This window comes from Mesoplodon mirus, assembly GCF_964341445.2.
Source record: "Mesoplodon mirus genome assembly, chromosome: 3".
In the NCBI taxonomy this organism is placed as follows: Eukaryota; Metazoa; Chordata; class Mammalia; order Artiodactyla; family Ziphiidae; genus Mesoplodon; species Mesoplodon mirus.
Window position 1 is genome coordinate 89642085 of NC_138978.1, and position 25529 is coordinate 89667613.

At 34.1% G+C, this 25529-nt stretch overlaps 1 protein-coding gene across 2 annotated transcripts in view; it reads right to left on the reverse strand.

The window, feature by feature from the left end:
* Positions 1-25529, reverse strand: part of ARHGAP29 (Rho GTPase activating protein 29) — a 77973-nt gene that overhangs the window by 38956 nt on the left and 13488 nt on the right. For both annotated transcript variants that reach the window (XM_082614297.1, XM_082614296.1), the window contains exons 2-3: positions 21428-21664; positions 7646-7780 (exon numbers count right to left, since the gene is read on the reverse strand). In XM_082614297.1, coding sequence (XP_082470423.1) covers positions 7646-7780; positions 21428-21632 — 340 coding nt within the window. In that variant the 5' untranslated portion in view covers positions 21633-21664. The remainder of the gene's footprint in view (positions 1-7645; positions 7781-21427; positions 21665-25529) is intronic.

The following is a 25529-nucleotide window of genomic DNA, read 5'->3' on the forward strand; positions in this document are numbered from 1 at the left end:
TACACAATGACAGCAAAATACATGTTCTTTTCAAACACACACTGAATATTTACCAAGATGGACCATATTATGAGCCATAAAACAAGTCTCAATGGGTTTAAAAGGATTCAAGTCAGGCAAAATATGTTCTGAGACTAGATGGAATTAAATTATAAAAATATCTGGAAAAATCCTCAAATATTAGGAAACTAACACACTTCTAAATAAACCATGGATCAAAGAAGAAAAAGGGAAATTAGAAAGTATTTTGAATACAACGAAAATGAAAACACAATATATAAATATTGATGAAGGTGGTGGCAGAGAGGCACAGAAGGGAGGGATGACAAAGGGACATGCATTACCTGGATTGTGATGGTTTCACAAGAGTATGCATATCAAAATTGATCAAATTGTACCCTTAATTTAAATATGTGCAGCTTATCTGAAGTCAATTATACTTCAATAATGCTGTTTTTAAAACTGCACTTGAAAGTAGACTTTAAATGTAATTTATAATGTAATACCAGCAAAAATGTAAAGCCTACTCACTATTTCCCAACTTTAACCCGTTAGACTTTAAAGAAAAGAATACTTTATAACACTTTGCAAAATTCTATAATTATTCTTCTTTTCCTATAAATATATTTTTCAAAGCACTAAATATGACTGGGATATAACTGTAAGTAGTGAAATAATTGTAAGTAGTAAAAAGACAATTATTTGAACCATCTTCAATCGTTATCTTCATCCCTACTCAAATGAGGTTACAGCCATCTAATGAAAATTCCTATTACGGGCCTTGCCTCTACTTCAAAACAGCTCTAACAGCTCTATACTTCTAATATCCTTTCATTGTTTTTTTGCTCCTGTCCAGTGTTTCAAAGAAAAGTCTTTGGCTCCTTTCCAATAATAAATCTTCCCATTCTCTCCCGCATTCTCCAAAACCCTTACCACCATTACTCCTCCCTCATAACTTCACTATCTCCTACCAACTGACATTTTTTCTTATGCTACTAACAACATACCCAAATCTTTTCTACAGGAAAAAAATTAAATTTACCATATTTCTTCTTAAAGCTACCATCCTAACTAATTCAGCATTTCTTTACTGCTAAAACTTTATAAATAGATAATGACAATTCACCAGGATTTGGCTTTTCATCCAGTTTAATGGTTAGCAGGAGTTGGAAAACTTTTTCTGTAAAGAGCTAGATAGTGAATATTTTAGACTTTTCAGGCCATACAATCTGTTGCAACTATTCAACCCTGTATAAAGTAGCCAAACATAAACAAATAAGAGTAGTTGTTTCCGATAAAACTTTATTTACAGAAACAGGAAGCAGGCCAGATTTGGCCCACTGGTAGTAGTTTGTGCACCCCTGGTTAAAAGGATGGGTTCCAAAGCCAGTCTGCCTAGGTTAAATCCTAAATCTGCCTCTTAACGAGGTTAAGTAACTTAACTGTTCTGTTCTTCAGTTTTTTCATTTATAAAATGGGGATAATAATATGTATTTTGAGAAACACTGTGAAGATTTAATGAACTTAGAACAGAGCTTGTTACACAGAAAATGCTCAATAAATGTTAGTTATTCTCACTCAATACCACTGAACAACACTGTCAACAGTAACCTCCAACTGTTTTAGTCAAACTTGGAAGTCTTTTTCCTTCTAAGTTTTCATCCTACTTCACTGTTCTGCAACTCTGAACAACTCTACCACTTCATACATATGCAACCTTGGACAAATCACTCTATGTCCCAGATTTCTTATCTGCAAAATGGGAGTTGATATAATAATAATTTGCTGTGAAGATTAATGGGTAATCCATGTAAAGAGCTTAACAGCATCTGGCATACAGTAAGTACATCCTCAATATAGTATGTCAGCTATTATTAATACAAATATTAACCATTTCCTTCTATCTTGAAGCACTTTGCTTAGAAGCAATACATTATAGCAACTAGAAAATGCAAGGCTTCAGAGTTTCAAACCTGAGTTCAAATCTGACCCTTACCACTTCCTGTATCACTCTGGATACATCACCTAACTTCAATTTCCCCATATGTAAAATGGCGTGTTACTGAAAGGAACAACTGAGAAAACAAATGTAAAACACCTAGGGTACAGTGCTTGGTATTTAGTGAATATGAGCACCCCCATATTCTACATCTGATCTGTGCTTCGTACAGTTGTTTCCACTCAGCCGGCAGTTCTCATCTTGGCCTTCTTCTCTATACATTACCCCCAGAGAATCTCATCCACTTTCAATACCTTTAAGGGAATGAATCCTTAAACTACCTGTCTAGTTTTACCCTCTGAGCTCCAGACCCCTATTTTCGATGGTCTGTTTGATACATTCCTCCCCCTATTTCCCAATCTTTACCCACCAGCACTGCAATCTCAACATGTACTAAACTGAACTCTCATCTCTTCCGATCTACTCTGCCCCTCAAGCCTACTCTCTTCCTTCCGTACATTCCTTAGCTCATTAGTTTTGCTTCCAAAATGCCTCTAACTTTTTTTTTCTTTCTTTCCATTCCTGTTGACACTGACTTAGTTCAAAGGCCATATTTTACTTCTAGTTTGGACTATTTACCAACCTGCTAAGTGGCCTCTCTGTCTCCACTCTCTCCCCTCTACTAGCTGACCTTCGAAATCAAATCAAGATTTTGCTTAAAGTTTAAATAATTGTCTCCCTTGGGTTCCCTATTAAGTCACAACAATGAGCACTAAGACACATTTAGTATCTCTTTAAGAAAACACATGAATAGCTTTCATACATATAACCTATTAGAACAGCAACTTTCAAACAGTTTTACCACAACCTTAGGTAAGAAATACATATCACATCGTGACCAAGTATACCATTACACGTAACAGTTATCAGTTACATAACACCTACAAAGTTTCTGAAATATCCTTAAGTCTTATACAATGAGTGTTACACTCTGATTTTCTTTTCTATTCTCTTCCATATTTTAAAATGCTGGTTACAATTCACTAACTCGATGTCATAAATCAAAAGCCAAAGTTTGAAAACCACCAAATTAAAAGATATAATGGAAGAAAATTTTCACCATTTGCACAGAGAAAATTCCTTAGGGAGAAAAACAAAACAAAAGCTACAAGATTTATAAACTGAAAACTTCACACTGCTTCTGAGAAACAAAAAAAGACAACCTGAAGAACTTAAATGCATACCATATTCTCAGATAGAAATGATAAGTATATAAATTCTCCTTAATTTTATTTATAAATTTAATTATAAATTAACTATAATTTATACATTCATAAACTTAACTATAAATTAATTTATAAATGTACATATTTAACTCAAATCACCCTCAAAATACCAATAGGTATTTTCTGGAACTAGACAAGCCAATTCAAAAAGCTTGATGGAAAAATAAAATCCTGAGCAAAAAGAGTAATGGAAAGAGAAGCTACCCCAACCAGACAGTAACACATACTATAAAACCACAATGAAGACAGTATGGTACTGGCACATAACTAAACAAATCAAGGGGATAGAATAAGGTCCAGAAATAAATATATGTGACAATTTCGTGTGTTTATGATAAAGATGGCATCTCAAACCAATGTGGAAAATATGAATTATTCAATAAATTAGCTAGAAACATAGATACTCTAGAATGTATCAAAGATTTAAATTTAATAAGTAACACCATGAAAACATTAGAAGAAAAAACAGTGGAGAACGCTACTATAATCTCCAAGCAGTGAAGTCCTTCCCTAATACTCAAAAAGCATATAAAAGGCACATAAAAGATTGAGATAGAAATGCAAAATAAAACAAAATACCATAAGCAAATCAAAAGATAAAAAAACAAACTGAAGAAAATCTGCAACTTATATCAAAGATTAAGGGCTAATTTCACTTATATGAAGTTTCTATAAATCAATACTAAAAAAGGACCAACTATCAAGAAAAAAAAAGAATAAACAGTCAAGTCACATAAAAGGATGTGCAAATGACTCTGCAACATATTAAAAGATACTCAACTGTACTCAAAATGAGGCAAATGCAAATCAAATCTATACTGAGATACCAGTTTTTACTATCAGATTGGGTAACAAAGTTTGGTAACCAGCTTTGTTGGCAAAGGGGTAGGAAATCAGCTTCTTCAGCATGGCTATCAGAAGGACAGAACCTCTACAGAGGGCGTGTAGCAATATACAAAATATAAATGCACATGCGCTCTGTTCCAGTAACTACCCACCTAGGAATACACAGGGCTACTCATTGAAGCACTGTTTGTAACCAAAAAAACTGGAAACAATCCAAACATCTATTAGTAGTGAACTGGTTAAATTAATTATAGTACATCAGTATAATGGATTATCATGCAGCTTTGAAAAAACAAAACAAATAACAACAAAAGAAGAAGACTTTTTATATACAGATAACTCAGAACAATGAGCAAGGAACAGAATGCTACCCTTTGTGTAAAGAAGAGAACATGTTGTGTTTGCTTCTATATGTGTATAATGTCTCTGGAAAGATACACAAAAAACCAGTAATAGTTGTTGCTTATCTAGGGAAAGGAATGGTGGCTAAGGTCTGAGGTAGAAAGACACTTCACTGTTTGAATACTCTTTTATACCATTTGCACTATGAATCACGTGAATGAATTGCCTATTAAAAAAATTAAGTTTCAAAACAGAAAGAAAACATGAGGCATCTACAATTTTGGATGCATAATTAAAGCTTATTTTTCTTTTTTGTTTCCAATTTTTAAATATAGGGCAAAATACAAATCATGAAAAACCTTAAAAATGGTCCTTTTAAATTATATTACAAATAAGATTTACCAGAATACTTCTAAATGACGAAAACACAAATACTAAGTACATAATAAATTACTGAGTGCTACGATGCCTTCATCTACTTCACAAATAAGCTGTATCTCTCTTACCATGTTGCAAATATTTTGTAAGACTGAACTTCCTGCTTGGAAACAAGAGGAGACACAGGAAATACAAATCACTATTAGAATGAATGGGGAGAAGCTAAGGATTCTTCTTTTAAAGTTATTAAAGGTAAATTCTACATTTAAAATAAAAAATAAGAGATGTTAAAAGATTCCAATTTTATTCCAATGCGCTTATTCTTATTATGCATAGGAAGTGGATAGATTTCATGCATTCAAACCTGCAGCAGCACAAATAAGATTATACCTCCCTGATCTAAAGTTATTACTCTGTATATGTTATTTTTTAATGGTTTGGTATATTTGCAAAATGCATCTGACAGTTGCAAGATCTCCAAAGCAAGTCAGGTTACCACTGTTTTTTAAATGTAATTAGGAGGTTAAGACAAAATGATCACATTCCTGACAGCTTTCTGATCATAATATACAATAGTTTTTAAGTTTTCCTCTTTAATATAGAAGTAAAAATGTACCTTTGTAAGTTTTTTGAAAACATGAAAGTAGACAGCGTATGCAAAACATTTAGATTGCCACAAGATAGACATTCAAAAATGGTTTCTACCTCCCCCTTGCCTTTCCAGGGTTTGAAAACAAAATTACCATTCAATGAAAGAATTAAATAAGCTCCAATTTGACATCAATTTTCCAGGTTACTGAATATTTTTCATTTGGGGTATCAATGATATTTTTACATGGCCTCAACAATATGGGGGGGTATTTAAAAACTTAAACTTACACCAAAGAAAACACAATTTTTAAAGTTTTCTAGCATCATGGAGTCCTACTGAAACAGAGTAAGTTCCCCAACAACAAAGTAATTTTTTAAATTTCATCCAACAAAGAAGTAAAATCGTTAACAATAATTCCAAGGGTAAAGACAGTCTTAGAGGGAAATAATACTCAAAACATTGCTTTACCTCAAAGAAAAAAAGATCTATAAGGCAGCTGAGAGGCCACTTTCTTCAAGTCTGTTTCTGGAATGTGGACATCAACAGACACACTCCTTCCCCAGGACATCCTGACTGCACACAATAGCTACTGACAACAATTGAATGAACTGTGGTCGCTATTTTCGCTATTTCCAAGCATGGAAATTTTACTATCTACAGATACAAATTTCCCTAACTTAAGTTAAACTGCACTTACAAACAATCTATTTTAAAACAAATTTGGTTACTAAGCATTTTTAAGAGTCACAACAGAAGCTATCCATTTTGAAGCCATCCACATTTTTTTCAGTGCTTGAAATACAGAAAAAAGAGAACCATGCAAACATGATTAATCTACATAAAAAGTAGGGAAGGCAGTTCTTAAGTATATAGACTGTATTTTATTGACAAGGTTTTTATTTTCTCTTCCTGCCTCATCCCCTTGACACTTGCCCTTTGCCCTCTCTACATGTGAGTATGTTCATTAATCACATCCTGTTCTTCACATCCAGAGTTCTCATACAAGCACCCTTTATCACAGTGCCAATCCCCACTCTAACCTGGTTAATGCCCACCTGACCTTTAAGACTCAGGACAGGTAATCCCTCTCCTCAAAGAAGCCTTTTGAGTTTCCTTACTCAACCCATGGTGACTCACTTTTGTTAAACATTTTAATTCATATTACCTATCAGATTGACATTTAACACTGACAATCACTTCCTAGAATATGACACTTTTAAAATTCCATAACATCTTTCTCCAGATCATCTCACTACTTCATTAGTGTTTCTCAGGTTCCTCTATCTTCTCTCTGTCCCTAGGATCTCACACTCAGTCCTCTACTTAGTTTGCACACTCTGAGTTGGTGTCATCCTCTTCCATCACCACCCATAGACCAACAACACTCAAGTCCACGTGCTCAACTCCAACTTCAACTTAATCCCTAACATTCAACCTGTCCTGTTTCTTCAACAAGCCATCCCCTCTTCAGTGACAAGCACATTCCATGACTACCACACCCCAGCTTCTGCCTTAAATCAGACTATTAACCCTCATCTAGCCCATTATTTCTAACAATCTCCTAACTGAACTCCCTGGTTCCAGTCACATTCTTCTCTATCTTTATATAATCTTCACCCTCAATCTTTTTACAATGCAGCCTAGGATAACAGATTCTAACAGTTTTTGGTGGCAAATCATTTCATCAAAGGATAATGTCCCAATTCTTACTTCTTTTAGCACATGTAATATATATATATATATATATATACACACACACATATATATATATACACATATACATACACATATATGATAAACTTATTTTCCAATTTTGGTTTCATTTTTCCACATTTGAAAATAAGGTCCCAATTAAGTCTTCTTTTTCTCCATTTGTTTTCCTCCTTTAAGTGGAATCACTACAAATGTCCATTTTCCAGCACCAACTGTCTTCAGATAACAAAGACTTTTTGTACCCTAATAACTTACTTCAAAAGAGCATATTCTTTCAAAAAACTCAAAAATTGTAAACCTCAGTTGTTCAGTTCATTTCAGTTAGCATTTTTAGAGTGTTTCCTGCCAAATAAAGTTTTAATTTTTAAAAGAAAGAGAGGTTTAGGTGTGACTTAGTGGGGATATTTAAATACCAAAGTGTATGTAACTCTTAATGATACACATCATACAGATGCCAAGAGAGATGGTTCTATAATCATTATAAACGAAAATGTATCATCTGGATCCTTTTTGCCCATGCCAACCCACTGTTAATATTATCTTTCTTACCTTTCACTTTTGCAGTAAGCATTTCTGCAGCATTTTGAAGATCAACAGAATTGAGGTTCTGATGTTTATTCATTACAGACTTTAAAACACGAAGAAGTTCGTCCAGACGTATATGAATGACTTCTTTAAAACAGTCTTAAGAAAAAAAAAATTTTTTTTTAATTTGTTAAATCAACCATTTTGAAGCACATTTCAGGTAGAAGCAGTGGCTCCACAACTTTTGCCTACTGTATGTTCACTTTTATTTTCACTATTGCAATTATATGTAATTTATTTAGCCTTCAAAAATCCATAATCATTTTAATTCATTAAAGATTTCAAAGTCACTCACAGTCATGGTCAACTTAGCACTACCTTTTTCAGTCTTCTCAGTCTAAATGTGCTCTCCAGATTTCCCTTGAGGCAACTTTACAAGTTTTTCCTGTCTTACAGTTTTTACTATAATATACTTTTTAATATATATGGTAACAGAGTTAAAGCCCTATAGTGCCTGATATATTAACTAATATTAAATAGCACTTACATGTTAAGTTTCTACGTAAGAACTGACTCTTTGCATTAAGTTATTATCAGATATTAGAAATGAGCAACTCACAGGCATATATATAAGGACCACCACCTGACCTGCACATCTTTAAAACTGTGGTATAATTTACATACAATAAAATGCATAGATCTTCATATGGTTCAATGAAATTTTGTACTTTTTAGAAAAATTGAACTAATTGCCAATGATGAAAAATTGGGGGATCATTACAAAAGCTCCAGATTTATGCCTACCCTTGAAAAATCAAAATCTGGTTATACCAGGCCCCCATCCTCCTTGGCCACAAGCAGCTGAAACAGAGCAGTACTGCTCTCTTAGGTGTGCTTCTTTCCCAGTCCCTACCTGCCTAGCCCTAGTCTGCTCTACCCATTTTACAGCAGCCCTGGTCAGAGGGACACAGACAACGTTTTATAACCCCTGGAAATAAGGTGACCATATAATTTATCTTCCAAACCAAAATACTCTAGCAAGAGAAAAGGTGGGTACTACTCATAATCATGCCAGCAAACAGGCATATCCCTGGATCACCATTCCAGGCAAACCAGAAAGTACAGTCACCTTAACCTGTAAAACCCCTGAAGTAGGGACTTCCCCAGTGGTCCAGTGGTAAAGAATCTGCCTCCCAACGCAGGGGACGTGAGTTCAACTCCTGGTCGGGGAACTAAGATACCCACATGCCACGGAGCAACTAAGCCCACACACCACAACTACTGAGCCCGCACGCCACAACTACTGAGCCCGCTTGCCACAACTAGAGAAAAGCCAACACGCTGCAATGAAGAGCCCGCACGCCACAATGAAGAGCCCACGTGCCGCAACAAAGACCTGACGCAGCCAAAAACAAAGAAATAAATAATTTTTTAAAAAACCCTGAAGTAAACCTCAAAAGTTTGAAAAGACAACCACCTGAAATACAATACTCTGATGTAATGTTCATTTCTATAACCTTACACATAGCACTAGTGTTTAATTAACAATGGCACATTTATTAAGTGCTTCCTATGTACTAGGCACTGTTAAAAGCACTTAAAACCTATTATCGCATTGAATTTTCACATCAATTCTATTAAGTAGATGATTTTTTAAATCTCCATCGTACAGATGAGAAAACTGAGGCAAACCTAAGTTTACCAAGTCAGAATTTGAACCCAGAGAGTATAATTCTAGAAGCTAAGCTCTTAATACTGTCTCCCTATTGAAACAGCTTAAAAAACAATCAAAAACATTTTTTAAAAGAGTGTTTTAGGGCTTCCCTGGTGGCGCAGTGGTTGAGAGTCCGCCTGCTAATGCAGGGGACGCAGGTTCGAGCCCTGGTCTGAGGGGATCCTAGATGCTGCAGAGCAACTAGGCCTGTGGGCCACAACTGAGGAGCCTGCTCGTTTGGAGCCTGTGCTCCGCAACAAGAGAGGCTGCGATAGTGAGGGGCCCACGCACCGCGATGAAGGGCGGCCCCTGCTTGCCGCAGCTAGAGAGGGCCCTTGCGCAGAAACGAAGACCCAACACAGCAAAATAAATAAATAAATTAATTAATAAAAACTCCTACCCCCAACATCTAAAAAAAAAAAGAGTAAGATGCTGATTAAAATTTTCAAAAAAAGAGTGTTTTATAATTATGCAATTTTTTTCCAGAAATATTAAAAGATAATCACTAGAAAGAAAAATTGTCTATAGGATAAAAAACAAAAACAAGTAATTCTACTATCATCTATCAAATATTCCATTCATTAACAGCATTATCAAGAGAGAAATAAGTAGTATAAGAGCAGCAGGCAAGGTGAGTGCAAGGTGGGGAGCTGGGTACATTAGGGCAAAGAGTATCCCAGGAAGGGGTAAAGAAAGAATAGTTCAGGTAGTGATGCAAGGAGAGAGAACAGAGTGCCTTCAGGAAAAAATCCAACTCATTCATCCAAAAATTTTAATAATAGAAAAAGAAACACAGGCGATTAGGTGCTGGCTTAAGCAGCTTTGGAAGTGATTGGAGTCTGTAAGATTAAAGGCAAAGGAAATGCACATAAGCACTGTACTCTAGTTGATAAAGTGTTTTCAATGAAGATTCAGGTTAAAAATGTTGATATTGCTATACATGTATCCTGGAAGTGAACAACTAGGTAACTGGACAGTGGATGGTGGGAGCCAGGAATCTCACTGTTGGAATGGAAATTTACAAATAAGCAGGGAGAGGAGGCTATAATGATCCATGTGGTGATAGATTAGAGTTGGATACTTCCGTAAGAATTCGTATGTAGCTTAATATAGATATAGGTGGCTAGAAATATTTATAGATGTGTGTATATACACAGGTTAGTACACATACATATATTTCTTTTCTTCATCAGGTGAGAGGGCCTAAAAGAAATGATGCCCCAGTAGCAACAAACCTACCTAGCACCCTGATCTTGGCCTCTAATACCATTCTCCAGTAAAAGGAACCAGAGCTCCTTAGAGAAATGGCTGGTTCTAGGACTGTGTCAGGAAATAACACAAGATGAGTTAGGAGCATCTTGTAATGCCAGAAAGTAAGAGCTTAAAAAAAAACAAACCCTCACATTGAAGAGGGTATGCCAAAGGTGCACAGGAACCAACTGAAAGACCTCCCAATGGCCAAAGGTGGAAAAATTTGAGCAATAAATTTTAAAAGTAGCACTGTATGATAACTCAAAGTATAAAGTAAATATCCATGAGTCCATATTGATACAAATAAATGTCTGAATAAATTAATAAATGGAAGGAAAGAGACAACTCTCTTGTATAAAAGAATTCCAAATAAATTATATAGATATTTTGTCCTCAAGGAGGTGAATCATGTGCACAGTGACTTCCTTCCAAAGAGTACAATATGGAAAGGGGGACAAAAAAATTAAACTAAACAAACTTGACAACTACTTCTTATGACAGGTGATCAAGGTCACCATTAACAGTGATAAATCATGTACTCTTGATAATGACATAAGAAATATGTCCCTTTACATCTGTTAGCTTCCTCTCAGTATCCCATAACCCCAGTCTAATCATGAGAAAAACATCAGACAAATTCTAATCAAGGCGCATCCACGACTTCCCTGGTGGCGCAGTGGTTAAGAATCCACCTGCCAATGCAGGGGACATGGGTTCAAGCCCTGGTCTGGGAAGATCTCACATGCCGCGGAGCAACTAAGCCCGGGCACCACAACTACTGAGCCTGCGCTCTAGAGCCCGCAAGCCACAACTACCGAGCCCACGCTCCGCAACAAGAGAAGCCACCGCACCACAATGAAGAGTAGCCCCTGCTCGCCACAACTAGAGTAAAGGCCGCGCGGAACAAGGAAAACCCAAGGCAGCCGAAAAAAAAAAAAAGGCGCATCCTACAGAATACCTGACCAGTACTCCTTAAAACTGTCAAGGTCATCAAAATTAAGGAAAGTTTGAGAAACTGTCATAACTAAGGAGAGCTTAGGGAGACACGACAATTAAATGTAATATGATACAATTCTGGAAGAGAAAAAGGACATTAGAAACAATCTATGGAAATCTGAATCAACTATGGGCTTTAATTAATAATATATCATTATTATCAAATATCGGTTCATTAACTCTAACAGATGTACCATACTAATGTAAGATGTTAACAAATAGAGGAAACTGGGTGTAGGAGTAATATGGGAACTTTCTGTACTATTTTCTCAATGTTACTGCAAATCTAAAACTGTTCTAAAAATAGTCTATTTAATAAATGAAATAGAAATGGACAAAAGATTTTAGCAATTTTATGTACTGTTGGAATTTTTCCCATAAACATATATTACTTTTATAATTTAAAAATTCATTTATAATTTTTTAATTCCTAAGGAAAATGTAAGCATGTCATTTCAAGAATTATCTTAATTAAATGATCACTATATATTTTGTCTGTTTTATCACTGTGGATATTAGTTTGGTCGGTTTACTTAGCTGAGGCAATACAGCTTAGTGGTTGGTTAAAAGCATAGTTTCTAGAAACAGACTGCCTGAATTTGAATTCCAACTCCATGGCTGATAAACCTTGAGCAAGTTACTTAACCTCTCTGTACCTCATCTATATAAAAAAAGAAGATATTGGTAGCTACTTCATAGGGTTGTTGGACTAAATGAGTTAAAACACATAAAGCACTTGGAACAGTGGCTGGAACATAGTAAGCCCTCCATAAATGTTGGCAGCTATTTCTTTTAGTTTATACAGAAGTAGAAATAGGTTAACAACATAGGCTAGGTCTGAAATAGAATCAAGTAGCTTCGAAATGAAAGAAACGTCTGGGACAATAATATAATTTGAATACCTATAAAAAATAATATAAATGCATTTTTTCCCAGTTTTGCATTGCAAAGCCTATCCTTTGTTATATATATATAGTATATATATATATATATATATATATATATATATATATATATATATACTATATATATATATAACTAAATAAAGCTATTTTATGGTAATACTTCTGCCTATTTGTCAAAACCAAGGCTGAATCTAATGTCATAACGAGTTGTGCTATACTCTTTCTGAAGCCTAATCTATGTTTGTCTTAAAAAAGAGAAAGGTGGGAATTCTCTGGTGGTCCAGTGGTTAGGACTCTGCGCTTTCACTGCTGAGAGCCCAAGTTCAATCCCTGGTCGGGGAACTAAGATCCCGCACAGCGTGGCCAATAGAAAAAAAGACAGAGAGAAAGGAAAGCCAGTCATTTCTATCCCCTACTGATGTTTCACAATAAAATCTACAGATACTAACATACTTAGGAAATACTAAGTAAAAATACTTTGTCTTATTTTGAGGTCTCAGGACAAAAGAGCTTGATTTTTGTGTGTCAACAACATCAATATTCAAAATTAGGGCTGGATATTAAGCAAGAACTACAAAATACTAATGGTTTAAATGCCTAAATAAACCAAGTTAATAAATTCTGGTCTTCTCAGAGTCAAGGAAATTAACTATGTGGAATAAACATATTTCAAAATTATTATAGTGTCTTTGTATGTTTTAAAAACATACTATTATATGTTTTTCAATGTTCCTAGTTTTAATTTCTAACACAGTAAATAGTAACAGATACAGCCCACAAAAACAAAAACTTTTCTGGATTCTCAATAATTTTTAACAGCATAACGGGTCCTGAGGATTGCTGCTATAATTTTTCTTTAAAATCACTGCAGAACATTCCAATAATTGTCAACATAAATGTTTTACCAATTTGAAATTCTTTTTTTCCTACAAGGAAGCCCTTATAAACAGATATTGAAGTTGTTTCAAAGCAAAATACTAGAAAACAATAACTGAGTTATTTAGTAAGAAATTTCAAAGTATCTCAAATTACCCTATAAATAAGTCCAATTTTCTGTGATTGAACACATCTCTGAAGGCTATAAATCAAGAGAAATGAACAAGACAGCTAAATTTAACAAGCGTTAATTACAAAGATTCATAAATTCTCCTATGTATTTGAGTAGATGAGTCAACTACTAGGACATCAGTATATTCTGATAATACTTCAGCTGGGACTTTATAAAACAGCAAGCCCTTAATTACGTTTTATGAGTGGTAGAACGTTCTATTTTCTTATAGTAGAATAAAGCTACCTCAAATTATTTTTATGAAGCAAAAGCCTCACGAACTTTTTTTTTCAGAAAGTTTTAAATTTAGGCAGCTCCTTCACCAACACTAAATATCCCCACATCAACAGCAGCAGCAATGAGCAAAGCAAAAGAGAGAGTAATTTTTCTTCCCTAATACAGAAGAAAGGTAAGTAGCTGGTTGGTGTGGTAGAGAACAACAGAGTTAAAGCAAGAAACCTGAATTCCAATGTTTGATCTGCCACTTGCTTGAAATGACCATAAACAAAACTCTCAGTTTCTCTGACCTCAGATTCATCATCAGTAAAACAGTTGTTGTGAATATCAAATAAATTAACAGAAATGAAACTGCTTTATAGTCTTAATATATGTAAACTATTATTACTATTAAATCTGTAAACCATTCAAACTAAATACCTTTGAAAACAGAATTGCCTCACACAGAATTACACTCAGTAACAAATTACAGTATGGTCCCACAATATTTTGGCTAAAGAAAAAGAGACATTAAAGTTAAATTTCAATTTAATTTTATATGTAAAACCTAAATTAGTACATTACTTAGAAATAAAATCATAATTAAGAGTATATTTTACAAAAATATTTCTATATCTATCAAGTTATAGTATTTCATTTAGTCATATAATTACCAGATAATTTTTAAGTTTTATAGTGGTCACGTTGTAAATGTAATAATTCAATTTATACTACAAAGGTATTATATATGCAAATATTATAATGTTCAACCAGTCTTAACACCAGTTATATAGAAGAGTAAAACTCCTGTATCCCAATGTTTGCTTGTTTATCTACCATCCCTATATGGTAATCTGAATTTTAATTTATTGTTTCATTCATTTGTGCCATTTATTTTCTGCTTCATTCAGCTTATCAAGTGAGAACAGATTAGCCAGTTCCACTTTTTGGTTCTCATGCATTAACACAATACTGTAGTGTTTATATTGCAAACACTTCATGGAAATGCTTATGTAAATAAATGAAAAAAAAGTGTTTTCCTTGATTTAAAAAAAACTGACAATAATTTTTAACATCAGTCTTGTTAATTCAGCTTAACCCCTCTGGGAAAGCAATGAAAACAAGAAGGAAGGAAAATGTTTCAGAACTTATCACTAGGAAACTCACTTTTTTTTTTCTGTAACGACTTCTGAATTTACAGGATAAAATGAAGCCTGAAGTGCAGCTTTCGTTATCCAGCCACTTGGGGATTGTAAAAATAATAATAGCTGACATTTTAAAACACTTATTCTATGAGCTTTATATAAATGAATTATGAACTCATTTAATTTTCACAACTCAATAATGTAGGTACTATTATCTCCTTTTAGCAGACGTGAAACTGAGGCAGAGAATATAAGTAACTGGCCCAGGGCTATATACAAATAGTGGCAGAATGAGGATTCCACCTCAGGGTTCTGGCTCTAGAACTTTAACATGGTTAAAGAAGTTATAGCTTAATGACAGGTATACTCTGCAATCTGTGATTTAACAGGCTTTAACTTCCAGTCAAATATGCCAGTTAACTACTGTAAATGGTAACATTATGTAAGCCATTCTAGGTAAGTGCAGAAGAGGAAAGCTATCTCCTAAGAGCTGGCACATGTGTAATAAATGAGCTACCTGTATTTCATACTTCATTCCTCAAGGATTCATTTTGTACCTTCTAGGCACTAAGCCATAAACTACTAACATTCATATTAGCTTTTCCTAAACGGTAACCATTGGAAATCACTTCTAGAGAGGTTTACTTCTAAAAAAACATAGCAGGAGGACATATCTGAGGCTAGCAACTTAATGTTTCCAATATTTCACAAAATATCTTGCACACTATAGAGGGTGAACGTTAAGTAATAGTCAACAATGGTAAAATTAATACTCACTGGAATTTGTCTAAATAAATTTACACATCCTCCTGTATATTCATTTACTCTGGAAAAAAAACTGGGGTAATCCACAAGACAGGATTTCAATTAAGACTTTGAAAATTTATACAGAACTTCCCTCTCACAACATAATATTTAATGACATTAAAATGTTTACTTAATTCCTTCTTTCAATAAAATTTGCTTTAGAAAGTTAATATACCACTTCTGACTATAGTTCTGTCAAATTTAGGACCCAGAATTCATCAAAAGCTATCACTTAAGAGATCAGTTACATTTTTACAAATTAAAAGTGATACATTCAAATTAGAAATCATTTTTAATAATGAGAGAACTTAACTAGTTTATCTAAAACTGATGATAAAGTTTAATCTTCCTTTCTAGCCTATTTAAAAAACAAAACAGAAAAACAAGCCACCACTGTCACAACAGTAAACTTTTATTAAAATCCATTTTAAAAATAGTGTTACATAATCAAAAAGCTACAAGAAGTATTAGACTAACCGCCAATTTTTCTTCAAATATGTTATAATGGCAATGGACACTGCCAAGCATTGAGTACCAGACAAATTAAGCAATTTGCACTACTCTTTCTAGCTGAATTAAAAGCCTTGCACTTTTCAAATTCCCAGATTTTGAACTTCCACGCATGGTGTTCCACCTGGGAATGGGAAGGTATGTCACAAAGAGAGAGTTTAAGATTACTGTATAAACTAGAAGAACATTTATGAATGTGTTCTTCGGAATTCAGAACACATTATTCCTCAGGGGGGCAACCATAAACCTGAACTGGTACTTAGACTGCACATACATTAATCTGCAGTGTTATATTTAAATACAAAGGACATATGCATAATTGCGTGCCTTCAGCATTTTAACATAAGATGAAAATTTTGCCCTGTAATTATTCATAATGCACCTTAATGACACTAGATGGAGATCTAAAACTTCAAATTCCACATCTGTTACTTATGTAAGACTACAGGGTAACCTCCTACTGGAAATTAGTAGTAGACAGAGAATCAACAAACTATCACTTACCCTATCAAAGTAAGCATGTTCATAGTCCTCTGATCTCCCACATTAAGCTCTCTACTTTTTGTAAATAAAAACAGTAGAGGACTTCCTTGGTGGCACAGTGGTTAAGAATCTGCCTGCCAATGCAGGGGGCACAGGTTTGAGCCCTGGTCCGGGAAGATCCCACATGCCACGGAGCAACTAAGCTCGTGTGCCACAACTACTGAGCCTGCGCTCTAGAGCCCACGAGCCACAACTACTGAAGCCCACACACCTAGAGCCTGTGCTCCGCAACAAGAGAAGCCACTGCAATGAGAAGCCCGCGCACTGCAATGAAGAGCAGCCCCCCACTCGCTGCAACTTAGAGAAAGCCGGTGCGCAGCAACAAAGACCCAATGCAGCCAAAATAATTAATTAATTATTAAAAAAAAACAAAACAGTAGAGACAGTGCATACATATCTTAACTCTGTTGGGGGCAAAGAGTTCTTTGGCAGACACTAATTTTTTTCTAATCAGTTCATCAACGCCTACTGCAATACGAGCTTCACGTTCTCACTTGGGAAAATTTCATAAACCCACACTTAAGAAAGTTATCATAAAACTCACATTAAAAAATGCTACAGACTGGTGGGAGGCGAATGTCCTCTAAAATGCATTATATAGTTTGAAAACAAATACTTAGCTGTCTTCTTCAGCCCTGAATTGTCAATATTCCGAACAATGTAGAATTTCCAACTCTAATCAATTTTTGGATCACAGAATTATAAAATCAATAGCATTTGGTGTAAGTGCCTCATTCTTAACAAATTATTAAATGACTTAAGCCATATTCCCAAACTAGTTAATAGCAGAACTAGGCCTAGAACGTAGATTGTGTGAATCTCTTTCCTGAGCTCTTTCTGTCATTCCTTACTACCAATCGCACCAACTTGTATAAAATGCTTGGAAAGTGATCTGCTAGTTCAAATCAAAGAATGGCATGAAAGCTAACATTCCAAAGGCAATCTGAGGGAGATTCCAAATAGATTCCAAGAGTTCCTATTTCTAGGTAAAATTTTCCTTAATTTGCTCCAATAATAACTTTTTCTAGGTTTGCTTTTCATGCTATACAAATCAAAAATACTTAGAGCTCAAAAATTCATCTCAATATTCTCAAGATTGATAAAAGCCAAATGTCTATACCATCACTGTCTGATAGAAATCTCTGTAATTATGGTAATTTTTATAACTTCACCATCCAAAATGGTAGCCACTAACCAGAGGTGGTGAATAAGCACTTGAAACGTGGTACTGCAACTGAGCTGCATTTTAAATTTTAATTAAATTTAAATAGCCATATGTCTAGAGGCTACCATATTGGATAGTGCAGGTCGAGATAAACCCCACGGAAAACAGAATTGGTTAACAAAATAATGAAAACTGAGCAGTGTTTTTATAGTACCTGCCACGTGAAGCAGCTGAGATAGCAAGAAAAGAACACACCATTCTGCATTCATGACCTCTGGGCTCCAAATGAAACCACTATCTATCAGCAATAAGAGGTTGATGAAATCACATAATCTAAATTATACATACAACTCATCTGTGAAACAGGTCTAAAAGTACCTGCCTTTGTGGGGACTGCATGATTATATACCATTTGTATGTAAAAGTACTCTGTAAAATGTGAAGCACCATATACAATTATATATCATCTCTGTAACTAGTTTAGGAAAGGGAAATGTGGCTATAAACTTATCACAAAGCTATTAACCTAAGCCTAGTCTCAGTAACATGATTTAACACTTGAGCAGCAGTCAAGTGATTTTGCACATCATTGCCTCATACAGGTAAAGTACATAGAGAAAATGGTACTCAGATAACATCGAAAGGTGATTAGTATACCCACAGTCTATATTCTTAAAAGATAACTTTTTAGCTTTTTAACAGCCAACTGACATGAACTGAAAAGTAACAAACAATACCAAAAATTTGGCTTCCTTCTTTTAAGGAGGCAAAAGACAAAATACTGGCAAGGCCGCTGATACAATACTGACAAGGATCCCTCAGTCCAAAATAAAAACAGTGGCCACAGTTTACAACTATGCTGGTACTAAAGAACAGCAGAAGTCCAGGGATATTTCTCAATACCCAGAGACAAAAGCATGGCCTATGTCTATGTCCAGTAACATATATAATAACACCACCTTAAATAGTTACAGAATTTAAACTTTTTACCTGTTTTCCTGAAGATCTCATGTGACTGTTGTAATAATTCTATTAAATAAATAGTATGATACTCTAACAAGCTGAAAATCATGAGCAAAATTAAAGAAGCATATTATTATGTAGCATTTCTTGTCATCTATAATGAGGTTAATTTATATGTTTAACATACTCCCTTAAGGAAAACAACAAACAAAAAAGGTTCTATCAATTCAAATAAACTAAAGAATATATTTCCAGATTTTGATAACAATGATGCAAAGACAGAAAACAAATTCTTGTTAAATCCAAGATTTATTCTGAGATGGCATACATAAATCCTTTTAACTCTGACTGAAGAACCAAGCATTAAAATCAATCCAAAGATAAATTAATGAAAATACTCTGGCCACTGCCTACTAATGAGAGTTGGTTACCCAAAAGATGGTTTCCACATTTTTAAATTAATTTACCAATCATAAACGGCAAGCTTTTTTATTATTAGCAATATAATCAAGTCTTAAATTATGAAGTACTGGTTTTCTTATTAAAAGAATAACACCCTTTCAGATTTTTAATATTACATTTCTGTAAAAAATATATTTCCTTGAGTCACACTGCTGTGCACCTGGAACTATCACAAACTTTGTTAATTGGCTATACTCCAATATAAAATAAAAGGTCTAAAAACAAATAATAAATTAAATAAATTAAATAAAACAAGGAGACAAGTACAGACACACTCCTAAAATATATATATATATATATATTTCCACACACACCCTTTTACCTCAAAAGGTAATCTCCTTTTGCTATCTTATACTTATTACCAATTTTCTCTTTTCTTCTCACTTAGGATCAGCTTTCAGTCCTCTTTCTTCCTAACCTATGAACTGTTTACTCACAAATTAAAACTCATATAAAAAAACTGTGGAGATAAGGAGTGGGTCCAACTTGTTTTAAATTACCATCATTTTAAATCTGTGAAACAAGGGATAAATATGCGAGATGAGGATTTCAAACGATATAAATCTCCTATGGAAAACAAATAAAAACAAACAGATATCCTAACTAAAAATCTTATTTATATTAATGAAAACCTATTTTTATTGATACATTAAAGAAAATCAGATTTTACCCTAAAGTGAAGTAAATGATTTGTTAATTAATACATCATTTTAAATTTCAAATTCAAAATTAACCCAGCTACAACAAAAAGAGTACATTTTATTGTGTGTAAATTAAAAAACAAATTTAAAACAAGTAACTCAGTCAAGAACAAGTCTTTATTACAAAGGTATGGTTCTTTAAATAAATGGCAGATGTGTCATTTTAGTAATGAATCTGTTACCAGTATAATGCTTAATGTATTTAGAATATCTTTCCACATTAACCAGATAACTTTATTACCATTTAATTATCCATAATTAGACTTCAAATTCAAGCTATTAAAATGAACAGAAGTGTAAGTAAATTCTTTTCTAAAAACATACATATAGTGTCAAAAGAATGACTTATGTGATTGTCATTTTAAGGAAAATTCAAATACTAAAATTTTGAGGCTACAATTCAAGTCCAGGTATTTTGGGCATTTCAACTTGAAAATTACAATTAGGTTAGAAATAAACTCCTAAAAGCAGCGTTTAGGACAAATAGAAGACATGGTTGCAGTTTCTGTTTTTCGGAACACATGTCAGAAAATGAATATCTAATTTATAAACACAGAAAATATTTATGGAAATCTTATAAATGTCTATGAAGCCTCAGAAGGTCTCATATAAGTAACACTAGGAATCTTCATTTTTCTACATCCAGACATACCTTTATGAATATGGATTGAACTGCTACTTATTACAAAAGAACAGGAACTGTATGATTATTAATTGCCATCAAAATTAGATATAAAAGAGGCACGGAAAGTTGAAAGACTTAAGTACTAAGATCAAGTCAGGGAGTACAAATACATATAGCTCTTTACTTGAGGTGAGTCAAGTCTCATGCTCCATTATCCATTTCTAACTAGACAGAGAATAAATTCTGTGATTATCTCTTAATTGAAGAAGAGAATAGCAAAACAGAATTAAGTTTGATTTTTGAGGAAAAAATTCACTCAAATCGGTGATTTTAGATTATTTTAGGAACAATATAGAAAACTGAAACCAGGCAGAAGTGTCAACAATGTAAATTAAAAACATCAGTCTGCGTATTAAAGACCAATCAATGCACTGTGTTACCATTAACAAGGCGGCTAAAATTCCAATTATCTAAAAATCTCCCATGTCAAATGGGTCCAACTTCTAAGAAGCAAAGAATGAATTTTTTTTTTGTATTCTTGTTCTCTCACTTACCAAAGTTTCTACTATGTATTACACTGTATCTGATTATAAAATACTTTACACTGTAAACATCAAACATTTGGCAAGAAAAAGAATAACTAAAGCAGAATACCCTGTTGCTACTACTGTGTAAATATTTATCTGTAGCTAGGCTGGCATTTAAAATTTTACAAACTATTCAGTAAGAATGCTAAGAGAAAAGAGTTGACGAACCTGAAAGAATAGCTTCTTTCAAATATAGTAACACATGGGAGAACTTCCTGATATCATTCACCAACTCCTTGATGTAATCAGGATCCAAAATGGAGTTGGAATTTATGGACTTGAGCCCCATTTCAGAAGTTGTAACATCAGTAGAGAGCTGGCCTGTTGACAAGACACGTTTTTTCTTTGTCTTTTTCTGTTTGTGAGCAATCATCCTTTCATATAACAGTCAAAAAAATGGAACTCCTTAAGGGGGTGAGAAAAAGAGAGAAACACAAATACTACATTAATCAGGGGACATTATACTAGATTTTCACAAATAGCCCAAAGCCTGCCTCAATATTCTATTTAAAACAATAACAACAAACCCTGTATTACTGATAAAGCAACTTCCATTTATTAAGTGCCAATAATCTTGACAACTCTATGATATGCAAGCTACTATTCTCTTCATTTCACAAGTTAGGAACCTGAGGTTTGGAGGTTAAATAATTTGTTTAAGCTCTCAGCTGACAAATGAACTGGTACTTAAACCCACATCTGCCTTGTCACCAAAACCCATGCTCTTAATAAACTTCCTCTTAACTCCTAAGGTACAGAATTTTTTAAACTGTAAAAGTTATTCTGAAATGTCAATTAGTGGAAGAAAATATTCTCCCTCCATGACATCACCTTCAAAAATAAAGGTGAAATGTGAGCTTTGAAAAAAGAAAGACCTGTTTTCAAAATCCCCCTCCATCACTTACTATGCATGACCTGACAAGCTGTTAATCTCCTCACTTTGGTAAACTCATTTATAAAATGGAAATAACATCCTGACAATACCTACTTCATGAGATTATTGTAAGCATTAAAAGAGACAATGGTATAGAAGTGTCCAACACATAAAAGAAATTCAAGTACAGTATGTTCTCAATAATAATGCATACTCATACACACACCCCCCCACACACACACATATTCTGGATTATCACCTTTCATCAAGAACATTTCTCCGCTGAAAACAAGTTCTAAAGATGTCCACTAATCTGACACACCTGGATTGGTTGAACAAATAAATGTATGATTACTGGAGCCATATTTTTGGTAATTTCAGGGTGGTATAATAAAAACACAATCTTTATTTTGAGAAAGATTGAGAATTGAATCATTACTGAATACTTCCTAAATGTAAGACCTGTACAATTTGCTTACAGGCTGTATGAAGACTAAAAGGGAACACAAAGTTAAAAGACTTCATATGTTAAAACACCTAAACCTGGCACATAGTTGGAACTCAAGAAAATCTTAGTTTGTTTCTACTTCATCCTTACCTTTTACCTTTCTAGAATTAAAAGTCCTAATTTTGTTTGAAATCAAAAAGGAAATGACTGGAGGAATTAAATTAGCTCAAGCATTATCATTAAAACATTTTTCAAATGTTTGAGCTGAGATCAGAATGAGTAAACAAAGAGGAAGGAGTAGTCTAGCTGCTGTTACTAATTTCCTAATGATCTCTCCACATCCATTCTTGTCTCATTCCAAATGTACAATGTGTGAGTACATTTTCAAAACATGAATCTCATCATGTCATTTCTCTGCTCAAAACTCTTCCAAAAGACAAGTGAGAAGCTATCGTGCCCTACAAGGCTCAGCATGAGATCTGGCTCCTACCTACTTCTGCAACATCGTCTGGAGTCACAATTCCTACTCAACACTTTCAACACTCCTGCCACACACACCTCTTTCTCATTTTTCCAACAGTATTTGTTTACCATGACCCACAGTGGAGCCAGTATACACATTAAGTATGTTATGTTTGTGTGTGGTGTGTGCGTAGGAATGCATAAACATAAAACAGATTCTGGCTAAGGAGCCAGGTGATGTACTCAGATGTTTTCTTTCCTATCCCATTTCATTTTTTAAAAAGCCGATTGCAACCCACCAAATTGGTCTCAGACTTATAATGGGTTCTGTCCCTACAACTTGAGAAACACCAACTGTTGGACTCAGGGTCCTGTCTATATGCAGTTCCATTTGCCTGGACTACTCCTTCCTCTTTGTTTACTCATTCTGATCTCAGCTCAAAGATCACTTCCTCAAAGAAACCTTCCTGGACCTTCCCTGCTCCCATAACCACCACCACCACCACTAAACTAGAACAGAATCTCCTGTTACATACTTTATACTATCTTATACTTTTCATCACTGCACTTATCAAAGTTCTCATAGGTGATTCGTGTCTCCCTATCCAGACTATAATCTCAAGGAAATCATGACCAATGTTTGCTAACCAAGCATTCTCTGCTTATAGCACAGTGCTTGGCATATGAGGGATAAACAACTCAAAACTGTCCACAGAATGAGTGATGAAGTTGCAGAACTAATAATGAATAATAATAAATAAGTAGTTTATAATGAATTTATAAACTTTAAAAATTTATAAAGTTTCAATTAATTTTAACAGAAATAAAAATGCTTAACTCTGGATTGTTGCAGTGTTTTGAACGGAAAATAGAATCGGTTTTTAAAAATCTGTCTCTAAAATAGTATCTTACCAAAAAACCAAGCATATGAAGTTGAGTAAAGGCAAGAGTACATAAAACTGAAATCAAAGGTTGATTTCTATTATTGTTTCTCTACTTCTGATTATTAAATAAGGTGTCCTGACACTTCTTCAATGGCTTTTAAAATTCCTTTATTCAGTATTCTTATTAATCTCAAATTATTTCTGGAAATGCAATTTCTACATTTAATCTAGTTTCAAACCTTAACATTAATCTTTAAATGTGTAAATAACTTCTAAAATGAACTTAGGTATAATAATAGTGTCCCCCAAATTGTCCTAAGTCTCCCCTCCAACAAAAACAAACAAAACACTCAAGTGGCTTGTTTGGGCAGCTCTTTTACAAATCGTTAATTGAGAGGACTATTAGCCTAATTTATTACTTTTGCAGCTTAATAAAGTCACTCTGATTAATTTTGATGGCTTTTAGTTCAGTAAATTAGAAAATTGGTCACTGTCACTGGTAAAAAGATGGTTATAAATTTTAAAGCATATATCACAAGCTTCGAATAAAACAATTCACCTATCTCAGTAAAAAAAAAATTATAACTGTCAAATTAGTAGCTCAAAGTTGTAAAAAGTGTTTCAGAAATGCTTGAATATATTTAGTCAAGAGTAAGAATGTCTGTAAACGAACAAAAACGATGGGGAAGTAAGGAACTAAAAGGGGTTATACTCTACCTCTAGTCGGGATTACGGTGAGCAATGTACTACTTTTATTACATATACTTTACTACTTTTCATATTTCAAACTGAAAAAAGGAAACATTACAGTTGAAAAAAATATTAACATAAAGTTAATTCAAGCTTTCACAAAATTGAACTATGATAATGCGAAAGTTTGGAGGTTATACACTTTCCGAGATCATCCACATTACTTTCTCATGTCCCAAAATGAACATCCTCTAGTTGGTGGTAACATAAAATGTAGTTACTAACAGATTGCAACTGGAAATTTAATTAAATGAGATAATAATATGGAAAGCACTTAGCACTTAGCACAACGCTTGGTTCATCATGAAGACTCAATGTTAGCCATTATCACTAGCATGCTTTACTGTGGGAGATTGTTAACATACGTAAGTAATGAACAAAATGTGACTTCACTACAATATATCTGTAAATTGGGAGCAAGAAATATAGGACGGGAAGCAATTCCAGAAACTTAACTGACTTCATGGAAGCCTACTAAATGGCTTCCAAGTGAAGTTTGAACTGTGTAAACAGACTGTTGAGCAAAATATTTGTGAAACTCTCCTAATTCTCTGCATCTCTTCCAACTCCAAACCATCAACATAAAAAAAGCATTTTATCCACTTCGCAAAGAACTTTGTAGCAAAGAGAAAATCACTGTGCCAAACTACTTTCTCTATATGTTCTAAATTCTAAGTAATATGTGTATTAGAAATGTGAACACTAACTTCCGGTACCCTGGAATGTGGCTTTTCCAAGACTTCAGGAGCCTGTGTTAATCAAATGTTCTTGCCCCATGTTCCTCCTCCCCAAATGTATCCATACAGAAGTATTTTCATTTTAGGCACCTGGCTGCCTAACTGAAGAGTAAAA